The following is a 27,858-nucleotide window of genomic DNA, read 5'->3' as shown; positions in this document are numbered from 1 at the left end:
GAGTACAATAAGACAAATTAATACAAATCAAAATAATATGGCAGCAGCATCACATAATTTGTGTACACTGATGTAGTAACAGATTTAATTTAGTGCAGCTTTTGAGAAGTCTTTTGTATTTCAATTTATACAGCTGCTATCCAAGGGCTAAGCTGGCCAGTCTCACAGCTCAGCCTTGAGTATCTTGCCGACTGTTTCTCTTTTCATGATCGCAGGCTAGCTCAATGAATGATCCATCTTCAGTTCACCTTGTTTTTCTTTTCTGAGAAATGCGAAGAAAGTATGTGCTACTAACTAAAGATGTTAGGCTAGTGGAAATAAAAGAAGATGTGAAGGGCTTTAAGTTCCCCAAAAGCAGATTCAAAAAGAAATAACATGCTTTGTCCCTAGTCCTGATATTTCCTATGAATAGCTCCTTAAAATGAGACAGCAATTGTAAACGGTAATGAAGACTGAGAAGTAGCTGTTGCATTTGGCCACGGTGTCCCAAAGCTATCTCAGCAGAAGTCTGATCACAGTGGGTTGAGAAATGAGCAGGATGTGAGGGTGAGGCCACAAAAAGTGGAGGTCACTGGGGTAATTTGGCTGTGAGAGGAAGGAGGAAGGCTGTATGTTTGATGACTATTGGATGAAGGCTTTGCTATTATTATTGGTGTTTTCTAAAAAGATGGGAAATGGTTGACTGATAGAAAAAAGTAGTAGAACACCAGGTTTGTGGCTCATCCTAGTAATTCCCATATCTAGGTGACAGGCAGGAGAATCATGAGTTCAAGACTCGTGTGAGCTATGAAGAGGGCCCTGTAACAACAATACCAAACCAAACAAAACCAAGGAAAAACCTGAAGCTGGGCACTGGTGGCTCACACCTGTAATCCTCAGAAGGCCGAGATCTGAGGATCACAGTTGGAAGCCACTGAAGTCAGGTAGACTGTGAAACTCCCATCTTCAAATAACCACCAGAAAACTGGAAGTGGCCTATGGCTCAAAGTGGTAGAGTGCTAGCCTTAAGTGAAAAATCTCAGGGTCAGTGCCCAGGCCCTGGGTTTGAGCCCCATGACAAAAACAACAACAAACCCCCTCTCCCCCCCAAAAAAAGAAAAAAAAAGAGAAAAAAACCTAGGTAGCTACTCCTGAGCTGATTGGGCTAGTAAGTGTTAAGACAACTAGGTTCTGTATACTTCACTGCTTTTTGGAACTCTGTGCATATTGTTGCCCTGGTTGCCTCTACCAGTCTTAATCATTGCATTTTTTTTTCTTCTTCTTCTTCCTCTTTTTTTTTTTTTGCCAGTCCTGGGGCTTGAACTCAGTGCCTGAGTACTGTCTCTGAGCCTCTTTGTGCTCAAGGCTAGTGTTGTACCATTTGAGCCACAGTGCCACTTTGGCTCTTTCTGAGTAGTTTATTGAAGATGAGTCTCATAGACTTTCCTGTCCTGGCTGGCTTCAAACTGTGATCCTCAGATCTCAGCCTCCTGAGTAGCAAACATTACAGGCTGAGCCTCGTGTGCCCAGCTCATTGCACTTCTGTTAATAGATTTTTAAAGCCAAAGCACTAACTTCACATTCCCAATGGGCTAGTCTCTGCTATCTGTTCCAAGATGCCAGTCATAGGGACAGGTATGGTAAAGGGCAAAGAAAGGAGTTTAATCCTTTTACTTATTTATTTTTATTTTCTTATTTAGGTGGTACTGAGGAATTGAACCCAGGGCCTCATGCATGCTAAGCAAGCACTCTATCACTAAGCCACATTCCCAGCCCAAAAGGAGTTCAATCAATGTGACCATGCTAGAAAGAAGGTTCAGTGATCTCAAATCCTTCTTGAAGGGATTAACAAGAAATTTGAAGTTTTCTAGGAAAGGAGGGGTACAAGGCATGTGCAGAGCAGATGACCTTTGTCAGGCCTGCTCGATCATGATCTCAGTTCTGTTCCTACAAGGGGTTGGGAGGAGTCATGATTGTTGTTATCACTTGACGGGGGGAGATACGGTTCTCATGAGGTGATGGGGGTATGCAGTCTCGTTTCCTTCCATAGGTAACTGCTGTCATTTGGGGGGTCTGTGAGCTCATCATGAGATGATCTGCCCTGGGAGGCTTGCTATTGTTTTTGTTGTTTTTTTTTTTGTCATAAAGATATTTCCTGGTCTCCAAAGTAGATACTGAAGAGAGAAACTCAAGAGAAAAAGAAGTAGTTAGAGAGGGACAAAAATGGAGGCAGCTGGACCAGTGACTAGTTTCCTTCATTTTCATCCAGCTGATGGCAGTAAATGTGAGGTGGGAGCTTATATCCCCATCTTTTTTGCTTATATCTCACTGGTCGGAACGCATCACATGGTCATATTTGACTACAGGAAAAGAGAGGAAATGTAATGTGGGCAGAGCTATTCCAGCCAAAACTTCTATTCAGAAAGAGAAGCAGGTAATAGATGATAGTCATGTCTATTTTCAACTTTCATGGCATATTAAGGATTCTCTCTCTTTTTTTTTTTTTTTTTTTTTTTTTGCCAGTCCTGGGGCTTGGACTCAGGGCCTGAGCACTGTCCCAGGCTTCTTTTTGCTCAAGGCTAGTACTCTGCCGCTTGAGCCACAGTGCCACTTCTGGCCATTTTCTGTATATGTGGTGCTGGGGAATCGAACCCAGGGCCTCATGTATTTGAGGCAAGCTCTCTTGCCACTAGGCCATATCCCCAGCCTCAGGATTCTCTCTTTTGAAAAAACAGTGGAAATAATGTTGGGACTCTTAAGCCTTTTTGCAAAATGCATAATTTTTATGTTGTTGTAATAAAATGTGTTCTTCAATGAAACAAATGAAACTACTGGCCTAAAGGATGTGTCAAGTTGTTATTAATCATTGCTTCTAGAAAACAAGGAGGGTGCCAACTGTGGTGGCACATGTATGGTCCCAGCGTTGGAGGGAGAAGCTAAGGCAGAAGGATCTAGAATTCCAGGCTAGCCTAGGCTGCAGAGTGAGATCATGTCTCAAAAAAAAAAGGAAGGAGAAGGAGGAAGGGTGGGTGAGGGCATTGCTCAGTGGTAGAACATGTATTTAGGATGCATGAAACCCTAGGTTAAATCCCCAGCACCAACAAAGTGTTTGGGGCACTAACTCTATGAAATATATGAATTTAACAAAGTCTAAAATGTCATATGTCTTTGTTTATAGCCTATACAGTTCAGACATTGGAGAGCATCACCTCCACTGCTGTTTCTGAGGCCCATTCCAAAGCTTTGGCTACTTGCCAAGGACCCCTGGACCACTATGACTTTCTGATCAAAGCTTGTGAGCTAAAGGATGATGAACATCAAAGAAGAGTCGTCCAGTGTTTGCAGAAGTTATATGAAGACCTTAAAGGGTACAGTGTAGAGGGAGAAGGCTTTCTGTCAAAGGTGAGGTTTGTGTGACAGATGGAACCCTTGAAAGTATAGGCATTTTATAAAAAGGATCCAGTGCAGTGGGGCACGACTATGAAACAGCTGGAAAGTTTCCTATCAGTTATTTTAAAGGAGTGTTTTCAGCTTTCCATGTTCCATAGTTTGCTTTCTTCATCATGGATTCAAGCAGTTTTATAGGTTATTAAAAAATGAAGTCCAATCTCAATGAAAATTCTCACACAATTCTAAGCTGTCCCTTTCTTCTAGCTTAGATCTTACTCTGGGAAGAGTTGTAGAGAAAGGAATGTGGTTTTTCCTTTTTAGTGATTGTGTGTGTGTGGACGGGGGGAGGGGGTAGGGTTTGAATTCAAGGCCCTGTGCTTGCTAGGCTAATGGTCTAATACTTAAGCCAGCTTTTTTCCCTTCCCTTTGTCTCTCTCTCTCTCTCTCCCTTTGTTTCTTGTACCAGTTCTGAGGCTTGAACTCGGGGCCTAGCCACTATCCCTGAGCTTTTGTGCTCAAGGACAGTTAGCACTACCACTTGAGCCACAGATCTACTTCCAGGTTTTTGGTAGTAAGTTGGAGATAAGAATCTCATGGGCTTTCTTGCTCAGACTGGCTTCAAACTGTGATGCTCAAATTATAGCCTCCTGAGTAGCTAGAAGACAGATGTGAGCCACTGGTGCCTTGCTAAGTTGTTCTTTTTGTGTCCTTTCTTTGCTTGTCTTGCTTTCCTAAGCATGAGAGATAAGGAAGAATAGGGCACCATATCAGAATCCTAGGTACCCATAGTCAGTTGCTGGAGTCTGTTTGTTGAAGCTGTTAGCTGTGTATTTGGGCATACTTGTAGACTATTCAAGACTCTCATGGTGACCTCCATGGTGTTCTATTTACCTTTTCAAGACTCTGGGTCCCTCTTGTTCTCTTACAGTTACCCTTCTTGGGGCGTGTCTTTTCAGGATGGCCCTGGATGAATCACCTTTTATGGTGACCACTTAGGGCACAGATAACATAGTATTTTGTTTCTCCAGCTCCTACTGTATGGGCAGCTTCAGTCAACCTCTTGTCCCTGTAGTTCTGCAAACCCTTATATTCCTTCTTTTTTTTTTTTTTTCTTTGCCAGACTTAGGCCCTTGGATTCAGGGCCTGAGCACTGTCCCTGGCTTCTTTTTGCTCAAGGCTAGCACTCTACCACTTGAGCCACAGCGCCACTTCTGCCTTTTTCTATATATGTGGTTCTGACGAATCGAACCCAGGGCTTCATGTTTATAAGGCAAGCACTCTTGCCACTAGGCCATATTCCCAGCTCCTATATTCCTTTAAAAAAAAACAACCCTTATATTCAAGTTCTTCCACACTCTGCTATGGTAGCTGCTTGTAGGTCTTCCTCACATAAGGGAGCATCAGGCTGGGAATGGTACATACTCATCTCATCTTACCTGCAACCTTAATCTCCTTGGGAACACTTCCTGAAATTGGCATGAGGAAAAGCTTCAACTTTCTGCTTTGATCATTCTTTTCAGTTTCATTTTGGTTTTAGAGCTTTTATTTTATTTTTTCCTTTTAACTTGTTTTATTTTTTTTTTTGGGGGGGGGTATCATGGTATGCAGCCTAGATTAGCCTCAAACTCATGATCATCTTATGTCAAACTCTGGAGTGCTGGGATTCTTGGCTTGCCTATGTTTTTCTTTTAAGATAATCCCTTCAGGGTCTAAGGTTAATTGCCTGCTTAACAAGCACAAAGCTCTAAGTTAAAACCCCAGTAGTGGACTGGCAACATGGCTTAGTGGTAGAGTGCTTGCCTAGCATGCACGAGTCCCTGGGTTTGATTTCTTTGTACCACATAAACAAAAGTTTAATAAAATTAAAGAATGTTCTTGATACATTGTATATTGTATATATGTCTACCTGACCTAGAGAAGGGAAAGAAAAACAGGGCTTAAGATATCACAAGGAATGTACACACTGCCCTACTATGTAATACCCTTTTTGTACAACACCTTGTCAAAAAAATTTGTGTTCAATTAATAAATAAATTAAATTAAAAAAATAAAATTAAAGAAAACCAAAATAGTACTACCAAAAACCACTTCCTACATGGATATCACTCTGCATGGCCTTAGGGTGTATATTGAAGGGAAAAGGTTGTTTCCTGTCATCTCTACTGAGATTTTGGTCACCACTCTTCTTTTACCTCCAACCCATTTTTTTTTTTTTTGTGGTAAGCACTTTAGAAAAAGGCATTGCTGGGCACCTGTGGCTCACACCTATAATCCTAGCTACATAGGAGGATGAGATCTGAGGATTACAGCTCAAAGCCAGCCCAGGCAGGAAAGTCTGAGAGACTCTTATCTCTAGTAAACTACCAAAAAAAGCTGTAAGTGGAGTTGTGGTTCAAGTGGTATAGCACTATCCTTGAGCAAGAGTAGCTTAGGGACAGTGCCAAGGCCCTGAGTTCAAGCCTCAGTACCATCATTTTAAAAAAAAGGCACTGCTTAACATATATCAGTAATATTTTATTTAAAACTCTAATGAAAGTACTTTTTTTAACTGTAAGAATTTAAATTTCATTTTTTCAATTTAATTTTCACATAAATATGAAAATTCAAACTATTTTAAGATCAATATTGAAAGATATTTTTCAGAATTTACATATATTTATTTCCCAAGGTTTTGCTTTGATAGTGTGATATTTCATTATTTTCTAAATTGGTCTTCAGATGTTGTATATATAATTTCATCACATTTTATCACTGAATCTCTAGACTAACATTGATTTGCTGACTCAAATATGATAAATATTCAGCCTAAGGCAACTTCATTAGTAAGATTTATTGTGGTTTAATTATTCAAAAGATACTGGGTAGAGATGGCTCATTTCTGTAATCCTAGCTACTCAGGAGGCTGAGATCTGAGGATTGAGCTTTGATTTTTTTTTTTTTGGTTTGTTTTTTTGGCCAGTCCTGGGCCTTGGACTCAGGGCCTGAGCACTGCCCCTGGCTTCTTTTTGCTCAAGGCTAGCACTCTTCACTTGAGCCACAGTGCCACTTCTATGTATGTGGTGCTGGGGAATCGAACCCAGGGCTTCATATATAGGATGCAAGCACTGTTGCCACTGGGCCATATTCCCAGCCCCAGGATTGAGCTTTGAAGCCAGCCCAGGCTGGAAAGTTTGTAAGACTCTTATCTGCACCAAAAAGAAGCTGGAAGTAGAGTTATGGCTCAAGTGGTACAGAGCTATCCTTTACAGTACCCAGTCCCTGAGTTCAGGCCCCAGGATTAACACACACGTACACACACACACACACACACACACACACACACACACACACACCCCAAAACAAAAACAAAAGTAAACAAAAACAAAGCACTAATGTGCTAATTATCACCAAGGGAAAACTTGGATTGTTAGGTTTTCCAGTAATATAAATTTATTTGTAGAGTCTTTAATTCTTGTAAATAAAGTTGACTGATTTTTTTTTCTATGTGAATTAAACTCAAGGGCCTCATACTTGTAGGCAAACACTCTACCACTTAAACCACATTCCTTGTCCTTTTTGCTTTTAGTTTCTTTTTCAGATAGAGTCTTGCTCTTTTGCTTGAGTTGGCCTTGGACTGTGATCCTCCTATCTTAACATCCTTCGTAGCTAGGATTAAAGGCATGTACCACCTGGCTGGACTTCCTTTCTTCCTCCCTTTCTCTCATTTTCCCTTCCTCTCCTTCCCTCCCCCTTTTGATGCTGAGGATAGAACTTAGGGCTTTGTGCTTGCTAAGCAAGCTCCTTTTGAGCCATGCCCAAAGTCCCCTTTTAAAAGTATTTTTTATTGTTGTTATTAAGGGGTTGTACAGAGGGGCTACCATTTTGTAAGTCAGGTAATGAGTACATTTCTTTTATTGGATAATGTTGCTCCTTTTCTTTCCCCTGATTCCCCCTCCCATCCCTGCCCACAAGTTACATAGGTCATTTTTCACATAGTGCATGCTGACTAGCATGATTGCATTTGTCCACCCTTCTCTCCCTTTCTGTGTACCAACCCCCCCCCCCAAAAAAAAGAAAAAACCCAAAGCAAAAACAAATACCACCACTACCACCACCAATAATACCACCAAAACACCCCATGTTTCCATGTCCTGGAGTTCATTTTGAGAAACAGTATTTTAAATGTTTCCTAAGTTACACTTGTGTTCCCCTCTAAGGGTATCCAAAGCTCTTTTTGCCCCCTCCTTTTTTGGTACCAGTTCTGTGTCTTTTTTTTTTTTTTTTTTGGCCAGTCCTGGGCCTTGGACTCAGGGCCTGAGCACTGTCCCTGGCTTCTTCCCGCTCAAGGCTAGCACTCTGCCACTTGAGCCACAGCGCCGCTTCTGGCCGTTTTCTGTATATGTGGTGCTGGGGAATCGAACCTAGGGCCTCGTGTATCCGAGGCAGGCACTCTTGCCACTAGGCTATATCCCCAGCCCCCAGTTCTGTGTCTTAAACTCAGGGCCTGGGCACTATCCATAAGCTTTTCTTTGCTCAAGGCTAGCACTCTACCACTTGAGCTGCAGTTATACTTCCAGCATTTTTAGTAGTTTAGTGGAGATAAGATTCCCAGACTTTCTTGCCTGGGTTGGCTTTGAACCATGTTCCTCAGATCTCAGCCTGCTGAGTAGCTAGGATTATAGGTAGGAGCCATTGGCACCCTTTTTTGCCTTTGTCAAGTTTTGAATTATATGTCTACCTGGACCATGATACTTGTATTTACACTTTCCATGTCACTGGAATGATAGGTACATACTACCACATCCAGGATTGATTGAGATGGATCTGACTTAATCCTGGGTGTCTTTGAACTGCCATCTTCTTGATCTCCACTTACTGAGTAGCTAGGACTACAGGTATGAGCCATTGGTGTCTGGCTTGATTTTGTTTTAGATGCAGATATTTAAACATTTCATTATGGTGAACTTACCTTTTTTCTTTCTCTCATTGTAGTCCTATAGAAACCTTCTAAAAGTTGAACCTATTACATTGAAATAAAATGCACCTCCTTCACAGATTTACAAATCAGTAAGGAAGAATTGGTGGCAGACCATTACATTGCCTTTATCTACATAAGAATGTTTTTTTCTAATAAATATTTGAAGAAGTTATGAGCAGAGGACTAGGCCATATGTGTAGCAAACTATGAAGAATGAGCATTTATGGACACTTTACTTTTGTTATGAAATAAAACTTACAACCAGGGTAATCTGACACATTTAATGTATGCATAATTGTTATTGTGCTGTGAGGTAATTAGGCATAAATGGTAAGTAGTTCATGTAAATCACTATAATTAAAATTACTTTTACATAGCCGAATCAAGCATTTCTAGAGTCAGGGAGGGAGGGAATTAAATAGCATATGGAGCAACTCTGCAAATCTGTTTCCATTAATCAGGAGTAGGCAGGCAGCCATGTTTTTTCATCTCTTGGGAGGAGACTTCATAGCATATTTGTAAGGAAGTTGAGATTGGGAGTCAGAATATAATCATGCATCACATAAAGATGTTTTGATCAGTGGTGGACTCCATGTACAACAGGGGTCTCGTGTGATTGCAAGAGAGCTGAAAAGTTCCTGTCACCTAGTGATGTGGCAGTGTAACGTTACTCATTCTAAAGTTTTCCTGAAGTCATTACAGACAAAAAGATTTAAGTTGGATGGTAGTGACTCACGCCTGTAATCCTAGCTACTCAGGAGGCTGAGATTTGGATGATGGCAATTTGAACCAGCCAGAGAAAAGTTCATATACTCTTGTTTTATCTACAGTTATATAGCTATCCTGTAGCCATAGCTTGGCAAGTTTAAAATCTCCCCTTATTTAGATAGTTAAATGGCTTAATTATACAAATAAATGAAATAAATTGATGTAGGTAGGGTTAAGAAGGTTGTTTTGCAAATCAGCAGCATTAAAATATTTTTATTTCAAGGCAGTGTATGAATGCTCACATAAGTTCAGTTTTTTAAAAAGATCTTCATAGAAACCTGAAGTGATCTACGTTTACCAAAAAGTGGTCCATGTTGAGAATGATATAATGCGAGTTTATAAAAGATGTAATTATACTCAGCATTCCAGCTGGAATCATTGTCTCTGATTCTGTCATTTGGGAAGATAATAATGCAGTGGTGGGGGGAGTGAAGAGAAACAGGAAAAGTAGTATTCCTGCATTTTCAACAAGCTGAAAACAATACTTTTATCTTAACAGCAACACCCTTATTGTCTAATTGTCCTAATGGAAATTAGACTGAAATAGCAGGTGGATGGACATCTCGAAAGGCAGAAAATATACATTTTAATTTATAACTTTGATGAGATCTACCTTGGATCATTTTGTTGTTGCTGTTGTTGTTTTGAGACAAGATCTCATTCTGTAGTCCAGGGTGGCTTCAAGCTTGTGAGTCTTCTGTGTCTTCTTCCCATTGTTGCTACCATGCCTAATCTAGCAAGTGTGAGGCCTGGAGTTAAATCCTCAGTGCTACCAGAGGGGGTGGGGAGGGAGAGAGAGGGGGGGAGAGGGAGGGTGAGGGGGGGAGGGAGTGGGGAGAGGGAGGGATAGGGAGAGATGGAGGGGGAGGGGGAAGGGGAAGGGGAGGAAGAGAGGGGTGGGAGAGGGAGGGGAGGGATAGGGAGAGTGGGAGGGGGAGGGGGAGAGAGAGTGGGAGAGGGAAGAGGAGGGAGAGGAAGGGGGGAGAGAGGGGGAGGGAGGGAGAGGAAGGGGGGAGAGAGAGGGGGAGGGAGGGGGAGAGGAAGGGGGGAGAGAGAGGGAGGGAAGAGACAGACAGACACAGAGACAGAGAGACAGAGAGACAGACGGGAGGAGAGGAAGCAGGCTCTTGTGTGAGCTATGGTCCTAGCGCTGTCCCCCACCTCTGCCTCACCCTGCCTCTGATTTCCCCCGGAAGCGTCTGTGTTTGCTAGAGCCTACATTTTCTTCTTTTCATGTGGGAGGTTTTCTGAGAGCCTACCTGTATGAAAAAACAATTTTCCATCTTCATACTTAAAGGAGTATTTGATTGATATTTAGATTGAAAGTCATTTTACCTCAACCTTCACGCATGTTTTTGTCATCTGTGACCCATCTCCCAACTCTGAGCTCACTACCACCCCAGAAGTTTACAGGATATTCTTAAAATCCTCTGTGTTAAAAAAAATTGTATTGTAATTTGGAATAAATATTTCTTCTAATGTGCTGGATATGGGGTCCCCCTAATCCTAGATACTTTCAGTTCCAGTAAAATCTCAACATTACTTTGTAGGAAACATCCTGTTCTCATCCCCCACCCATCTCTAGTTTCTTTTTCTCAGATGTTGGAACCACCTGAACTAATCTCATTTCCTTATTTCTTTTCATCATCTTTTTTTTTTTCTTTTTCTTTTTGAAAGTATTGGAGTTTGAACTTGGGTCCCTGTGCCTGTAGCCAGGCACTGTACCACTTGAGCTGCATCCCCTGGCCATTATTTGCTTTAGTCATTTTTCAGATACAATCTCATGCTTTTATCTGGGACCAGATTCGGACCTGGATCCTCCTAACTCCTGGGATTACAGGCATGTACCACCATGCATAGCTGTCTCTAATTTTTTTTTGTGTGTGTGCGTGTCTATTCTAAGTGCCTCATATAAATAGAATTATACAGTATTTGTCTTTTTGCTACTTATTTCAGCTAACAAAATGTTTCCAAGGTTTCTCCATGTTGTTAGCTATGTCAGAATTTCTCTTTTAAAACTGCAAAATAATCTGAGTTCATAGATTTATATGAAGCTTTCTTACTTATTATATATAATAATTATATGTAATAATCTAGTAATTATACATAATTATAATAATATAATAATTATATATAATCTTTATATATATCACAGTATGTGGTTCTGATTAATTATTTTCATGGCAGGGATTTATAATTTGTTTTTAATTTGCAGCTTTTTTCAAGGAGCAAACCTCCCAGGGGCCTGTATGTTTATGGAGATGTTGGTAAGTGTTAAAATAAAATTGAATGATCCAGTCAGAAAAATTTCTTTTCATTCAGGAATGTTAGTTTTTATCCCTTAACCCACCACCAGGAGGTAACAGGGTGAGGTAGGGAGAGAAGAGGCACTTTGACTTCTTGTAGGATGTGGCTTTAAAGTAAGGCAGAATTGGATACTACATTAGGGTGCAAACATTATGTAACATATAAAGTGAGTTAATTTCTGGAGGGAAGTACTCTATAGATAGGCTGTAGATAAATCAGGGTATTATCACCCAGTGTTATTGGAATCAGCTTTTTTTTTTTTTTTGCCAGTCCTGGAGCTTGAACTCAGGGCCTAAGCCCTGTCCCTGGCTTCTTTTTGATCAAGGTTAGCACTCTACCACTTGAGCCACAGTGCCACTTCTGGCTTTTTCTATATATGTGGTGCTGAGGAATTGAACCCAGGGCTTCATGTATGCCAGGCAAGCACTCTACCACTAGGCCATATTCCCAGCCCCTCAGCTTTTTTTAAAAAAAGCTGTTTTTCATTTTAACCTTCATTTTCTATTCATATTTCCATCCATTGTCTAAGCCTTTTAATTATGATTATGATTGTTTTGGGGGCTGGTACGGGACCTTGAACTCAGGGTTTGGGTACTATTCCTTAGCTTTTTTTGCTTAAGGCTGGTACTCTGCCACCTGAGCTATAGCTCCCTTCTGGCTTTTTGTTTTGTTTTTTGCCAGTCCTGGGGTTTGGACTCAGGGCCTGAGCACTGTCCCTGGCTTCTTTTTGCTCAAGGCTAGCACTCTTCCACTTTAGTCATAGCGCCACTTCTGGCTTTTTCTACATATGTGGTGCCGAGGAATCGAACCCAGGGCTTCATGTATGCGAGGCAAGCACTCTTGCCACTAGGCCATATTCCCAGCCCCCTTCTGGCTTTTTGATGTTTAATTGGAGATAAGAGTCTCTTGAACTTTTCTGCCAGGGCTGTCTTTGAACCATAATCCTCAGATCTCAGGCTTGCCGGGTGGCTAAGATTATAGGTATGAGCCATCTGTGCCTGACTTACTATTACTTTTTGAGCCAGTGTTGCTGTGTTGCCCAGATGATCTCAAATTCCTAAGTTTAAGTAACCATCCTGTCTCAGCCTCCCAAATGCTGTGATTACGGCCTGACCTTCACCACCATGCCTAATGATTGTCTTTAAGTTAGCTAGTAGTCCTCTTATTGCATGAGTACCAACATTTTCTTTGTCTCCTATTTATATGCATTGGTACACCTTCTGAGGTTTTCTTTGAAACCAACATGAACAGCATGATAAGATCCTACCTCAAAAACCAAACCAAACAAAAATATCAGCAACTAAACTTTTGATTTTCCTAATCTGTTAATTTGTTGTTCTGTAGCCCTTCCTCAGTCTTCTTGAAATCATCCATTTTCTTGTTTCTAGACATTCCGAAGCCCTTTTTAGCTTTAGTTATTTTTTAGGTTTGGTCTCAACATTTTTGTCAAGGGCCAGCCTCAGATTGTGATCCTTCTTTCTACATATGCCTCCATGTAGTTGGGATTACAGGTTTGAACCATGGTGGCTTATTTGTTGAGTTATGGTCTCACTAACTTCTTTTTTTGTTTGAGATAGACTCAAACCCTAATCCTTCTGATATCGGCCTCCTGAAAAGCTGGGCTATAGGCATGAGCCACTGTGTCTGGATTTAAGTTCTTAAAAAAAAAATACAGGCTTAAAAATACTGAAGGAAAAAAACATCAAAGGGTTGGGTGCCAGTGGGTCTTGCCTGTAATTGTGGCTTCTCAGAAGGCTGAGAACCGAGGACTGAGGTTCAAAGCCAAACTAGTCAGACAAACCTGAGAAACTCTTACCTCCCAACTAACCAGCAAAAACCTGGAAGTAGAGTTGTGGCTCAAGTAGTAGAGTTCCTTCAATGAAAAAGCTAAGCAAGGGTACAAGACCCCCGAGTTCAAGCCCCACTTACTTCTCTTTCTCTGTCTTTCACTTTCATTTTTCCCCCTCTCTTTCCCTGTCTTTCTCTGTGTGTGTCTCTCTCTCTTACACATACACTGTCAAAGAAGTTCAAATTCTTTATTTTTTTCTCCTCACTTTAAAAAATAGCTCCAATTCTATTCTATTGTGCTCTATTGTATTTTATTCAATTTAGCAATCTTTTTCTTAGTTTATTGGCTAATTGGAATTTTTTTTTTTTCAATATTTTAAATTTTTTAGCTTTTAGTAAGATTTTTTTTTTTATTTTATTTTTTTTTTTTTATTTTTTTTTTTTATTATCAATTGAACATAAATTTTTTTTTTTTTTTACAAGGTGCTGTGCAAAGAGGGTGCAGTTACATAGTAGGGCATTGTGTACATTTCTTGTGATATCTTACAACCTGTTTTCCCATCCCTTGTCTAGGTCAGGTAGACCCATATGCAGTATACAATGTATCAAGCACATATACAGTGTTCACAGACTTGGTCTCTACTGTCTCTCCATCTCCCTTTGTTAACAGTCATATATCAGGGAGATCATGCCCCTTTGTTTTCTGTGTTCTAGGCTTGTCTCACTCAACATTATTTGTTCGAGTTCTGACCATTTCCCTGCAAATAACAATATTTCGCCATTCCTAATCGCTATGTAGTATTCCATTGTGTATAAGTACCATATTTTTTGGATCCATTCATCTGTGGAGGGGCATCTGGGTTGTTTCCAAATTTTGGCTATTGTGAATTGTGCTGCGATAAACATGGAAGTACAAATGTCCTTTTGATATCTTGGGTTTTGCTGTTTAGGATAGATGCCTAGGAGTGGTATGGCTGGGTCATAGGGTAGGTCTATATTGAGCTTTTTGAGAAACCTCCATACTGTTCTCCAAAGTGGCTGTACTAATTTGCACTCCCACCAACAATGGAGAAGGGTTCCTCTTTCCCCACAGCCCCTCCAGCATTTGTTGTTTCCTGAGTTCAGAGTATAGGCCATTCTAACTGGGGTGAGGTGGTATCTCAGGGTTGTTTTTATTTGCATTTCCTTTACTAGCAGGGATGTTGAGCATTTCCTCATGTGTTTCTTTGCCATTTTTATATCTTCTCTTGTGAAGTCTCTCTTTAGCTCTTTTGCCCATTTCCTAATAGGTTTATTGGGCTTGGAGGGGCTTAGTTTTTTGAGTTCTCTGTAGATGACAGATATCAGGCCTTTGTCTGTTGCTGTGCTGGTAAATATCCTTTCCCATATCGTTGGCTGTCTTTCTATTTTGGTGGCTATGACCTTAGCTGTGCAGAAACTTTTTAATTTGTAGTAGTCCCATTTGTTGAGTCTTTCCCCTATTTGTTGTGCGCCTGGGACTCTATTCAGGAAGTTCCTTCCTGTGCCTATAAGTTCTAGTGTCTTTCCTACTCTGTCCTTCAGTAGTTTCAAGGATTCAGGTCTGATGTTGAGGTCCTTGATCCATTTTGAGTTGATCTTGGTGCATGGTGATAGGCTTGGGTCTACTTTGAGTTTTCTGCATATGGCTGCCCAGTTCTCCCAGCACCAGTAGTTGAAGAGGCTATGTTTATTCCATTGTATGTCTTTAGCTCCTTTGTCGAATATCAGTTGGCTGTAAGAGTGCGGTTTTATTTCTGAGTCTTCAATTCTAATCCACTGGTCTTCCGATCTGTTTTTATACCAATACCATGCTGTTTTTGTTATGATGGCCTTGTAGTAGAGCTTGAAGTCTGGTATGGTGATACCTCCTGCACTATGTTTTTTGCCTAGAATTGCTTTGGCTATTCTAGGTTTTTTGCTGTTCCATATGAACTTATGGATTGGTTTCTCTATTTCAGTGAAGAATGTGGCTGGGATTTTGATAGGTATTGCATTGAATTTGTATAACAATTTGGGCAGTATGGCCATTTTCACTATATTGATTCTGCCTACCCATGAGCATGGGAGGTCTTTCCATCTCCTTGTGTCTTCTTTGATTTCCCTTATTAGATTTTTGTAGTTTTCATTGAATAGGTCCGTCACGTCCTTGGTTAAGTTGATCCCTAGGTACTTTATTCTTTTTTTGGCTACTGTAAATGGAACCGTTTCCATAATTTCCTTTTCTGTTTGTCTATTGCTGGTGTACAGAAAAGCTGCTGACTTTTGTGGATTGATTTTGTATCCTGCTACTTTGCCAAATTGGTTTATTAGATGTAGGAGTTTGGGTACTGAGTTTTTTGGGTCCTTGAGATATAAGATCATGTCGTCTGCGAATAGGGATAACTTGATTTCTTCCTTGCCGATGTGGATCCCTTTGATGTCCTCCTCTTGCCTTATTGCTATGGCTAGGGATTCCAGTACTATGTTGAACAGAAGTGGGGAGAGTGGGCATCCTTGTCTTGTTCCTGTGTTTAGGGGGAATGATTTAAGTTTCTCTCCATTTAATATGATATTAGCAGTTGGTCTGTTGTATATGGCTTTTATTGTTTTGAGGAATGTTCCATCTATTCCTGTTCTCTCCAAAGCTTTTAATAGGTATGGATGTTGTATTTTGTCAAAGGCTTTTTGGGCATCGACTGAGATAACAATGTGATTCTTGATTTTAGTTCTGTTTATGTGGTGAATTACATTGATTGATTTACGGATGTTGAACCATCCTTGTGACTGAGGGATGAAGCCTACTTGGTCATGATGTATGATATTCTTGATCACTTTCTGGATCCTGTTAGCTAATATTTTATTGAGGAGCTTTGCATCTGTGTTCATTAGTGATATTGGTCTGTAGTTCTCTTTTTTTGTTGGATCTTTGCCTGGTTTGGGGATGAGTATGATATTAGCTTCGTAGAATGAGTTCGGGATTTTTCCCTCCGTTTCTATTTCGCGGAAGAGTTTGAGGAGTATTGGAATTAGCTCCTCACTAAAGGTTTTGTAGAATTCATTGGTGAATCCATCTGGGCCTGGGCTTTTCTTAGTAGGGAGGTTCTTGATTACCTCCTGTATCTCACCGTAAGTTATTGGTTTATTTAGTTGATTTATTTCTTCTTGGTTCAGTTTGGGCAGTTTGTACTTCTCTAAGAATTGATCCATTTCTGTAAAATTATTGTTTTTTGTTGAGTAGAGGTTTTGGAAATAGCTCCTTATGATTGTTTGAATATCGTGTGTATTTGTTGTAATTTTTCCTGTGGAGTCCCTGATTTTACGTATATGAGTCTCTTCTCTTCTTTTTTTTGTGAGTCTTGCAAGGGGTCTGTCAATTTTGTTTATTTTCTCAAAGAACCAGCTTTTAGTCTTATTTATTTGTTGAATGGTCTTTCTATTTTCAATCAGATTTATCTCTTCTTTAATCTTTGTAATCTCTCCCCTCCTAGTTGTTTTAGATTCTGTCATTTCTTGTTTCTCCAGTTGTTTTAGTTTCATCGTGAGGGTATTCACCTGCTCTGCTTCCATTCTTTTAATGTGGGTACTGAGTGCAATGATCTTGCCCCTCAGTACTGCCTTAGCTGTGTCCCATAGGTTTCTTTGTGATGTGTTTTCTTTGTCATTGTGGCTTATGAATTCGTTGATTTCATCTTTAATTTGATCTGTGGCCCAAGTGTTGGATAGCAGCGTGGGGTTTAGCCTCCAAGAGTGTGTATAGGCTCTGTGGTATCCTTTGTTGTTGAGGGTTACCTTTAATCCACTGTGATCAGATATAATACATGGGATGATGTCAATTCTTTTGTATTTGCTGAGGTTCTTTGTGTGGGCTATGACGTGGTCTATTTTGGAATATGATCCATGGGCTGCTGAAAAGAAGGTGTATTGGGTCTCTGTAGGGTGGAAGGTTCTATATAGGTCTGTTAGATCCATTTGGGCAATGGTGTTATTTAGGTCCTCAGCTCCCTTACTAATCCTCTGGGTGTTGGATCTGTCTCTTGGAGAGAGAGGAGTATTAAAGTCACCCACTATGATTGTGTTTGCATCTATCTTGCTCTGTAATTCTGTGAGAATTTGCTTGACATATGTCGGGCCTCTTTTGTTCGGTGAGTATACATTTATCACCGTGATGTCTTGATTCTGGATTTTTCCTTGTATCAATATGTAGTGTCCTTCTTTGTCTTTTTGAGTGGACTTTAAAGAGAAATCCAGCTTGTCTGAGATCAGGATGGCTACACCTGCCGTTTTGGTGGGTGCATTTGCTTGGTAGATCTTGCTCCATCCTTTCATTCGAAGCCTGTTTTTGTCCCTTGCTGTAAGGTGGGTCTCTTGTAGACAACAGATGTCAACTTTTTGCTTGCGGATCCATTCTGCCAGTCTGCTCCTCTTGATCGGGGAGTTTAAGCCATTTATATTTAAAGAGATCAAGGATAAGGGTGTTTTTTCTCCTTCCATTTTCTTGTTGGGCTGTTTTTTCCTGTTGTTTTTTTTTTTTCTTCTTGTCTTTAGTGAGCTTGTGTTTCTGCTGGACTTTGGCTATTGAAGTTTCTTTCTGAATCTGTCTGTGTGTCTTTTACGATCTCTGTTGGGTGGGCTTCCCCTCTTAATATTCGCTGTAGGGCTGGTTTTTTATTCACATACTCCTTTAGCTCCTCTTTGGTGTGGAAAGATCTGGTTCTCCCTTCGAATGTGAACTCCAGTTTCGCTGGATATTTGATCCGAGGTTGTAAATTGTTATTCTGAAGTACTTGGATGGTGTTCTTCCACTCACTTCGAGCTTGGTAAGTTTGTGTGGATAAGTCGGATGTTATTCGAATCCTCTTCCCATTGAAAAAAGTTTCCTTCTTCGCTTTGGCTGAATTCAGAATTTGCTCTTTAATCTTGAGGTCTGTAGTCTTGAATATTATGTGCCTTGGGGTGGTTTTCCTGGGGTCTGGCCTGCCAGGTGTCCTATAGGCTTCGGTTACCTGGATGGGGTCCCCTGTGAGATTGGGGAAGTTTTCTGCAATAACTTTATTGAGAACATGATTAAGCCCTCTGCTCTGATATTCGGCTCCTTCTTCTATTCCAATTATACGCAGATTATATCTCTTGTCTTTGTCCATTAGTTCCTGGAGTAATCTTCCCTGAAGCTTCACCTTTTCTTGGAGTGTGGTCATTTTCTGGTTGTTGTCAGCTGCTTCATCGTCCAGGCGAGAGATTCTGGATTCCATATGGTCCACTCTTTGTGTTATGGTTTCAATTGCGGAGTTTATGGATGTCAGAGAGCTATTCATGGTTGTCATATCAGCTCTGATCGTGGAAATTTCTTCCTTTAAAGAGTTGTATTTTAAATCTATTTTTTCATGCATTTCAATTCTCAGGGTGTGGAGATTTTCTTTAAAGGCGGCTTGCATTGTATCCATTTTTGCTTCCATTTCTTTAAACGAGGCTTGCATTGTATCCAGTTTTGCTTCCATTTCTTTCTTGGCTTCCTGGGTGTCCTTCCAGATTTCCGCTCTAAACTCCTGGAATTGTTTTCTGATTTCATTTCTGACGGTTTCGATCATTCCTGTTAACATGTCCTCATTTGCTTTTTTATTCTCCATCTCCTCTCCAGTCGTGCTGCTTTTTGGAGCTGGCGAGTTGGCTTGTCCTTTGATGAACTGAGTTATGTTTCTTTGTGATTTGCGCATCTGGAAGTCTGTGTAGTTCTTCCCTCCCTTCTGTGTAGGCGTGTCTGCGTCAGCAGGTGCTGTCGCTGTGGCCCCGCCCACCAGTGCAGGGCACGCCTATCAGAGCGGGCGCTTTCGCCGGGGCCCCGCCCTCCTGTGCACTGTGAGTCCCCTACAACAGGCACTTAAGTGGGGTCTGCCTCCCAGAGCGAGCCCTGGGTTGTTGGGTTGTGCTTGCGCCCTCCCGCGAGTCCGTTGGGGGGGGGAAGCAGTATGTGTGGGGCCCAGTGGGATCGACTGTCCGGGTGTGGCTTGGCACCCTCAGACCTCGCCTCCGCTTCGAGGAGGGGGAACGAGATCAGGCTCAGGTGACCCTGCTGGGCTGGTATTGCCCACCAGCGCCTGTGATTTTAGTTGTAAGAGTCCGCAAGGTCTAGGCGCCTCGGGTGGGGCTTGCCCTGCCGGCCGTCCCTGGCCCCTGTTGGGAAGGGGACGGGGCCGGTTCTGCCAGTTCAGGAACCTTTGGGGGCTTGGGGCTGTTCCGCCCTTCCCCTGCTAGACTGGCTTCCCAGTGCCTGCTGGGAGCTTCCCGCCTGATTTGGGGAATCTTTGTTCCCACGGGAGTGGGGAGGGGGAGGGAGGGAGATATATCGTCTTTGTCGGGCTTGGGTCTCCCGTTGGGGGAAGGGATTATGGGGGACTCACTTTTGCTGCTTTGTGTGCGTGTCCCGCACCGCCGTTGGCCCTTCAGGGGTTGGCGAAGTGTCGTGGTGGCTCCCCCGTTCCCTCTTTCTGCCGCGCTGGGTTCCCTTGTCCGAATCCGGTGTGGACCCGAACTTCTCGTCGCTGCTGGGTGTGTCTTGGTCCGCACCCTGCTTTGTGTCCGTGGGGTCTCCCGCTATATGGATTCTGCGCTCCTGGCAACCTGTCTGCCGATCGCCGGGTTTCCCTTTCCCAGCCTGACCCTGTTTGGGCCAGGGCCGGCTGGTGGGGGGAGGGTGCCCCGATTAATCTCCGGCTCCGTGTAGGTTTTCGGTTCTTCTTTTTTGCTCCTTTTTGTTTTCCTGCGTTTCTCCACTGCTTCTGGATGCTGGTTTTGCTGGGTTCTTGGTGGAGTGTTGGGTGTTGGAGTTCCCAGCTCGCTATTCAGTTGGTGCGAGTCGGGGCGCCTCCCTATTGTCTCGGCGCCATCTTTCTCCTCTCGCTAATTGGAATTTTTGAGACCAATATGTACTTACTTCTTATTTATGCCAGATGCTTGTTAGTTTTCTATGCCTGTACCTTTGGGTGCTGCTAACAAATCTAGTTGTGTTACCTTGAGTTCTTGGCTTCTCGAGAACATCTTACTTCCTTTATCTTCACTTTCATGTTCAGTCATTTTGAAAATCAGCAGCTCTGTTTCTCCTCTTACTTTAACCACTTAACCACAGATGGAGAAGGCTAAGTGAAATAAAACTCTTAAAAAAAAAGAGCACCTATGAAAGCTGCTGGCTGTTAGCTTGAAAAAATTTTCCATATTCTAATTAATTGAAGGAAAAGCCACGTAATCCATGTGAATGCTTGAGCAAATAAGGAAAGACCTAGCAATCTTTGGCATAGCAATCTTTGAGTAGAAGCATCTTTATAATACAGAGGCAGGGAGAAAAAGGAATTCTAAGGGACTGGCTGACCTTTTGGCTATCACGTTAGAGTACTTACAAAACAGGTAGTAAAAGATGGGGATTGTTCTCCTGACTCTCTGACTGGAAGGATAGACTCAGAATGCCATCACAAGCTCTTCTAATTTTTTAGTTTCCTTCTTTTGGACTTGAGAGATAGGTTTAAATGGGAAAGAGGACAGTGCCTCTTAGCATCCCCTTTCCCTCCTCATACCTGTACTAGGTTTGGGCTTTGTCGTGCCTTTTCATTCTATTCTTTCTTTGCGGATGTATTTCGATGATTGACTTAGATGGACTTTAAATCCAGGGAACTCTGGCAGAGTCCATATATCAACTGGTGAGATTAACATCATAATTCAACCTTGAAAAGAAAATCTTTATTGATAGAATGTTTTAGCCTATCTTGCACAGAAAAGCTTCACTGATATTATCTTGTAGCTTTGTTCTTGTAGTACAGCTAGTAGCACTGGCATTTGAATTTAGGACCTTGTGTTGGGTAGGCAGGTGGTCTACAACTTGAGCCACTCCTCTAAGTCCCTTTGTTCATTAGTGTGTTTTTTTTAAGTTGGTCCTGGGGCTTGAACTCAAGGCCTGGGTGCTGTCTTGGAGCTCTTTTGCTCAAGGCTAGTGCTGTACTTTGAGCCACAGCTCCACTTCCAGTTTTCTGGTGATTAATTGGAAATATTAGTCCTATAGGCATTCCTGTCCAGGCTGGCTTTGATCCACAGTCCTCAGATCTCAGCCTCCTGAGTAGCTGGGATTGCAGGCGTGAGCCACCATCACCTGGCTCATTAGTTACTTTTGAGGTGGAGTATCACTTTATATTCCCACTGTTCTGGGCTGTGCTCTTCTTCCTTGTGTTTCTCCATGTTGCTAGGAATGACAGGCATGTACCACTATGTCCTGCAATTGTGCTTTTCCATAGCAGTGACAGGTGCATGCCATGCCTTCCAGCCACTGGATAAAATGGAGTCTTGCAAACTTCTACCAAGGCTAGTTTTAAACCTTGATTGCCTGATTTCTGTCTTCTAAGTCTTTTAGTTATTTTAGTTTATCTGTCTGTCTATTTTTGTCTCCTTCCTGGAATTTGGGTGCTGGGTGATGTTCTTGAGCATTTTTGCTCGCAGCTAGTGCTCCATCACTTTAGTCATAGCCTCATGTCTGCCTTTTAAAAATTTTTTGGTGGTTAAATGGACTTTCCTTCCTGGGCTGCCTTGGAACCAGGATCCTCAGATCTCAGCCTCCTGAGTAGCTATGATTGCAGCATGAACCACTGGTGCCCAGCTATAGTTTTGTTACTTTGTACATATTAGTTTATATCATTAGCTTACTTTTTATCTTTATTATTTGCATTTTATTATTTTTCCCCTTTAATGATTGCCCTAAACTTGAAATTGTGTATTTTATTATTATAGTCTTCTGTAAACTTGTATTATACAGTCTTGCAGTATTTTCTTCTGTCACAATGAAATCCCTCACTTTATACAATTAACATATGCTAATAGAAATAATTTTTGTGCCATGATCATCTTCTATACATTTATATATATTATTAACTCTATACATCTATGTAGATTGTTAACCCCATATAATACATTACTCTTGCGGTTTTGTTTAATTTTAGGGATATTGACTGGGGTTTGAACTCTCAAGGCCTCATACTTAAGCAAATACTCATACTACTTGATCTATGCCCCACCTCCAGCTTTCTTAGTGTTGTTCCAAATAGTCAATTATTGCCTAAAGAAATAAAAAATGATAAAATGTTCATATATTCACCAAAATATTTATCATTTCCTGTGTTCTTCATTTCCTTGTGTAGATCAGTTTCCATCTGGTATTATCTTTGTTCAGCCCAAAGAACTTTTTTCAACAACTTTTTGTAGCACAGATGTGCTGCTAATTCTTCTAACTTTTGTTTTTCTCAATATGTCTTCATTTTCTTTCATTTTTGAAAACCATTTTTACAGAAAATGTAGAATCCCTAGATTTTTTTTTACATTTTCTCACTTTTGATTATGTAATCAACATTGTAAATATGAATATGTTGACAGTTTGGATCATTGCTTTTGTTGAAGTGTATTGAATTTTGGAAGTGGAGCTGTGGTCCAAGTGGTAGAGCACTAGCCTTTAGCTAAAAGCTAAGGGATAGCACCCATGCCCTGAGTTCAAGCCTCATTATTGGCACCAAAGGAAAAAAAAAGGAAAGATATTGTGTATTAAATTTTATTTTGGCAAGCCAGTTGGATTTGTTCAAATATTTTCTTTTTCTTTATTAACTTTGGGATCCTTTTCTTTATTGTTGGTTTCTTTTCTTTCTTTCTTTCTTTCTTTCTTTCTTTCTTTCTTTCTTTCTTTCTTTCTTTCTTCTCTCTCTCTCTCTCTCTCTCTCTCTCTCTCTCTCTCTCTCTCACACTCTTGCTTGATCTCAGAGCCTAGGCACTGTACCTGAGTTTCTTTTGCTCAAGGCTAGCATTCTACCACTTGAGCCACAGCACCACTTCTGGCTTTTTCTGTTTATGTGGTACTGAGAAGTCGAACCCAGTGCCTCATGCATTCTAGTCAAGCGCTCTACCACTAAGCCACACTCAGAGTCTTCTGATGATCTGGGAAAGATGGCTCCTGGTAGCCTACAGATTGCTTTCTCAACGGGAGGAATCATGACTTATTTGGGTCACATGCCCATGATTGCACCAACCACATGGATCTACCCTGTAATCCAGAATCACCCCAAATAAAAAAGTGGCAGTTTACAGAAGAAAGGGACTTAGGATAGACAGAGTATAAAAACCTCACAAACCAAAAAAGAAAAGAACATGTCGATTGCAGTCCCTAAGAGCTCTTTGTATCTGTATCTTTTTTTTTTTTTTTGAGACAAGATCTCAGTAACTTTGACCAGGCTGTCATTGAAGTTGAAATCCTCCTGCCTCAGCCTCCTTAATGTGTTCTGGGATTGTAGGATTATTACTATACCCTGCATGATTTTTTTCCCTCTTTTTGGCAGAGGCGTGGTACTAGAATTATGAATTCAGGGTCTTAAACTTTTTCTTTTCTTTCTTTCTTTCTTTTTTTTTTTTTTTGCCAGTCCTGGACCTTGAACTCAGGGCCTGAGCACTATCCCTGGTTTCCTTTTGCTCAAGGCTAGCACTCTGCCACTTGAGCCACAGCGCCACTTCTGGCCATTTTCTATATATGTGGTGCTGGGGAATCAAACCCAGGGCTTCATGTATACAAGGCAAACACTCTTGCCACTAGACCATATTCCCAGCCCGGGCCTTCAATTTTCTAACCACATATACCTAATCATGTACTACCAAGCTATACCCCCCAGAGCCCCTTTTGCTTTTGTCCCCAGAAAGATAATGGCTGTTGTTATATCCTATACCTACTTTAAAGAGTTCACACAAATCCTAAGTCCAAACATACTTTTTCTGATTCCAAATGTTTACTATGCTGTGTGCAGAAACATTGGAAAATTTACTAACATACACTTTTTGGTAACTGTAAAGATTTAAAATATGCTGCCTTTCATTTTGTCAAGAATTAGTGTGGCCGGGGCTGGGGATATGGCCTAGTGGGGATATTGCCTTGTATACATGAGGCCCTGGGTTCGATTTCCCAGCACCACATATACAGAAAACAGCCACAAGTGGTGCTGTGGCTCAAGTGGCAGAGTGCTAGCCTTGAGCAAAAAGAAGCCAGGGACAGTGCTCAGGCCCTGAGTTCAAGGCCCAGGACTGGCCAAAAAAAAAAAAAAAAGAAGAAGAATTAGTGTGGGCTGGTAATGTGGAGTGCTTGCCAGGCATGCATGAAGCCCTGGGTTTGATTCCTCAGCAAAACATAAACAGAAAAAGCAAGAAGTGGTGCTGTGGCTCAAGTGGTAGAGTGCTAGCCTTGAACAAAAGAAGCTCAAGGACAGTGCCCAGGCCCCAAATTCAAACAAACAAACAAAAAAGAAATAATATATTAAATATTTTTGCAAAGAATTACTTTTCAGATTAAGTACCCTACAAATATGCTTATGGATTGTATTTTCATATACAAAAGCCATTCTAGTACAGAAATGACACAGGATCAATGTGCCTGAGCACTGTCCCTGGCTTTGTTTTGCTCAAGGCTGGCACTCTTACCACTTGAGCCACAGTGCCACTTCTGGCTTTTTCTGTTTATGTGGTACTGAGAAATCGAACCCAGGGCTTCATGCATGCTAGGCAAGCACTCTACCACTAAGCCATATTCCTAGCGCCAGCATACTGTCTTGTATTGCTGTTGCATTAGTTCTCCCTTTGTCTTTTGTCTCAACATTTTGATGTTCCCCTTCCCTTCCCTAATTCAGATAAACATATATACAATACCCAGGCTACCAAAATCAAATGCAGTGCAACAAGGGATAAACCACATAAAAGAAAAAAGGAATAATTTCACACAGTACATTAAAAATAACCACAACAATGAAAAACTTCTTGTCTCCATATCTTGGAGTTAATTTTGCTTAGCATCATCTTATATGAGCATATGTACATAGCTATGGAACTATTGTGATCCTCTGCTAGGACTATCTTAGACATATACTAATTATTACCAATGAGGGAAACCATGGAATCTATGTTTCTTTAGGTCTGGTTAACTTCATTTAATATGATTTTTAAGGAGGATTCATTTCATATTTAAAAAGGGAGAGTACTATAATTCACCATTGTCCAGCTCTACATCATTATTTATTTTTAATATTTATGTTAAATCTTTCACTTTCTGTGAATTTTCCCTTCTCAATATTTATGTTAGGTCTTTTGCCTGTGTTTTATTAACTATTTTTTATTTTTCACTTTTTAACTTGCCACAGTACTGAAAACAGTTCCTTATGTATATGGCCCATTAATTAATTAATTTCCTTGTTTATATTGGGGTATTTTAAGAGAGAAATAAGTATCCATAACTCTTAGTAGGTCATGAGCATAGTTCATATCTCCTATAATGTTTGCCAAATATATTTTGTATGGACAGGATTAATCAGAAAAGAACAATATCAGCAATTTTCTTTTTTGTCATTCCTGGGGCTTGAACACAGGGCTTGGTCACTGTCCTTGAGCTTCTTTTGCTCAAGGATAGCACTCTACCACTTGAGCCACAGCACCACTTCTGGTTTTTGAGTGGTTAATTGAAGATAAGAGTCTAATGGGGACTTTTCTTCCTGAGCTGTCTTTGAGCCATGATCCTCAGATCTCAACTTCCTGAGTAGCTAGGACTATAGGTGAGAGCCACCAGTGCCCGCCCGGCATCATCACTTTAAAGATATAGTTTGGCAATACAAAGTAAATACCCTCTTTTAAAAAACTAACAAATTTTCCAGCTTTCCAATAAAGGAGTGTAGTTTCATTATATCAAAGCTACTGGACAATTATTAGAGCAATGAGTACATACTATTTGATAATATTCTCAATATATTCTCTTTAATTTTTAAGGTACAGGGAAAACAATGGTGATGGACATGTTTTATGCATATGTGGAAATGAAGAGGAAAAAACGGGTCCATTTTCATGGTTTCATGCTAGATGTGCACAAAAGTAAGTTAATGATCTGGAAGAAGTGATTTTTTTCAGTGGATAAATTCCATAGAATAGTTGGCTTTAGTGAACATCTAATTTTTTAAATTTGATTTTTCTTGAAATTGGATTGTGTTAAACCAATGGAGCTGGACATGTTTCTCAAGACCAAGTCAGTATTTCCCAATCAGAACAGAGGTTAACTATATGAAGATCCAGCATTTTCAATTTCTACTGTGTATTGATGAAAAATGTTTAAAAAAGGTACCTATTTCAAGACATTCTTTATTTGTGTGAGGGTAGTACTGGGGTTTGATTTTAGGGCCTTATACTTTTTTGGTTATCAACTCTATCAGTTGAACATATCTCTAGCCTTTGCTGTTTTGGTTGTTTTTTGAGATAGGGTCTTAGATTTTTGCCTTGGCAAGCCTGGACTTTGGGTCTTTCTATTTTCATTCCCCAATGTAGCTGGAATTATAGGCATGCTCCACCACACTGGCTTTTTTCTTTATTTCCAGTCCTGGGTCGTGAGCCCAGGGCCTAGGCGTTACCCCCAAACTTTTTGCTCGAAGCTAGCACTCTACCAGCTTTTTCAGTTGAGATAGGGTCTCAAGAACTTTGCCTGGGCTGACCTAGAACCACCACAGTTCTCCCTTTCTTTGCTTCCAAGTAGCTAGGATTGACTACAGGAATAAGCCACTTTACCCAGCAAGAAGTTATGGATTAGGGCCTGCTCTTTGTAAGCATTTAGTTTGTATTTGCATGTAACTTTCATTACTTTTCCTAGTATTCTTATATTATTTCTTTGTGTGTGTTTGTTTGTGTGTGTGTGATTTTTCTTACCAGCTATACTATACCCTTTCTACAACAGGAACATTGTAGTTTTTTTCCACCCCTAATATGTTCAACATTTAGTATACATTAAATGAAGCAGGATTGGCTTGAGTGCTTTGGGCTGAAGATAAGGGAACATTTTGATTAGATATGCTAGACTTCTTGGGCAGGATCACTGTCTCCCATCCCATCGCTGAATTCTTCAGGATTGATAGCAGTATACTGAACTGTCTTATTATGTATCACTTAATCATCTCTGATGTGATTCAAGGATGGAGATGAGATGATCTTGAAGCTTCTTTAGAACTCTAAGACTATAATAATACTTGAATAACTTATCAGGAGGTAGAAGAAACACAACCAATTTCAACAATCAACTGTGGTAGTATATGGAATTTAATTTTTATGCCTGAGCTAGTTTCATGTAGGAATTAAAAAATAGTTGTTTAAAATATACTGTTAACATTGTATTTGGTCTGTGTTTAATTTCATTTATTGAAGGAATTCATCGCCTTAAACAGAATTTGCCAAAAAGGAAAGCAGGATTCATGGCTCAGTCATATGACCCAATAGCTCCCATAGCTGAAGAAATCAGCCAAGAAGCATCTCTCTTATGTTTTGATGAATTTCAGGTAAAGTGGAGAATTTTTTAATAGAAGAAGAATGATACAATGAATGAAGTATAAAGGGTTTAAATTTTGCTCCTGGTGTTTTTCATTGTTTTATAAAATCACTTTGATACATTCACTTCAACTGACTACTTCAACTTTACTATCTTTATAGGAGTTAGAAAACTATGGCATACATGTAGGTGAATCTAGCCTCTTTTCCATGTGTAGAAGAAAGTTTTTTTTTGTTGTTGTTGTTTTTGTTTTTGCCAGTTCTGGGGCTTGAACTCAGGGCTTCGACACTGTCCCTGAGCTGCTTCTGCTCAAGGCCACTCT

General features: G+C 40.7%; 1 protein-coding gene across 1 annotated transcript in view; it reads left to right on the top strand.

Annotated features, from left to right (window-relative positions):
- Afg1l (AFG1 like ATPase) overlaps positions 1-27,858 on the top strand; it is a 151,792-nt gene that overhangs the window by 12,504 nt on the left and 111,430 nt on the right. Inside the window, exons 2-5 of the mRNA XM_048353731.1 lie at positions 3,158-3,381; positions 11,310-11,361; positions 26,000-26,101; positions 27,416-27,546. Coding sequence (XP_048209688.1) covers positions 3,158-3,381; positions 11,310-11,361; positions 26,000-26,101; positions 27,416-27,546 — 509 coding nt within the window. The remainder of the gene's footprint in view (positions 1-3,157; positions 3,382-11,309; positions 11,362-25,999; positions 26,102-27,415; positions 27,547-27,858) is intronic.

Source organism: Perognathus longimembris, chromosome 9 (genome assembly GCF_023159225.1).
Source record: "Perognathus longimembris pacificus isolate PPM17 chromosome 9, ASM2315922v1, whole genome shotgun sequence".
NCBI lineage: Eukaryota > Metazoa > Chordata > Mammalia > Rodentia > Heteromyidae > Perognathus > Perognathus longimembris.
This window is presented reverse-complemented; position numbering and strand designations above follow the sequence as displayed.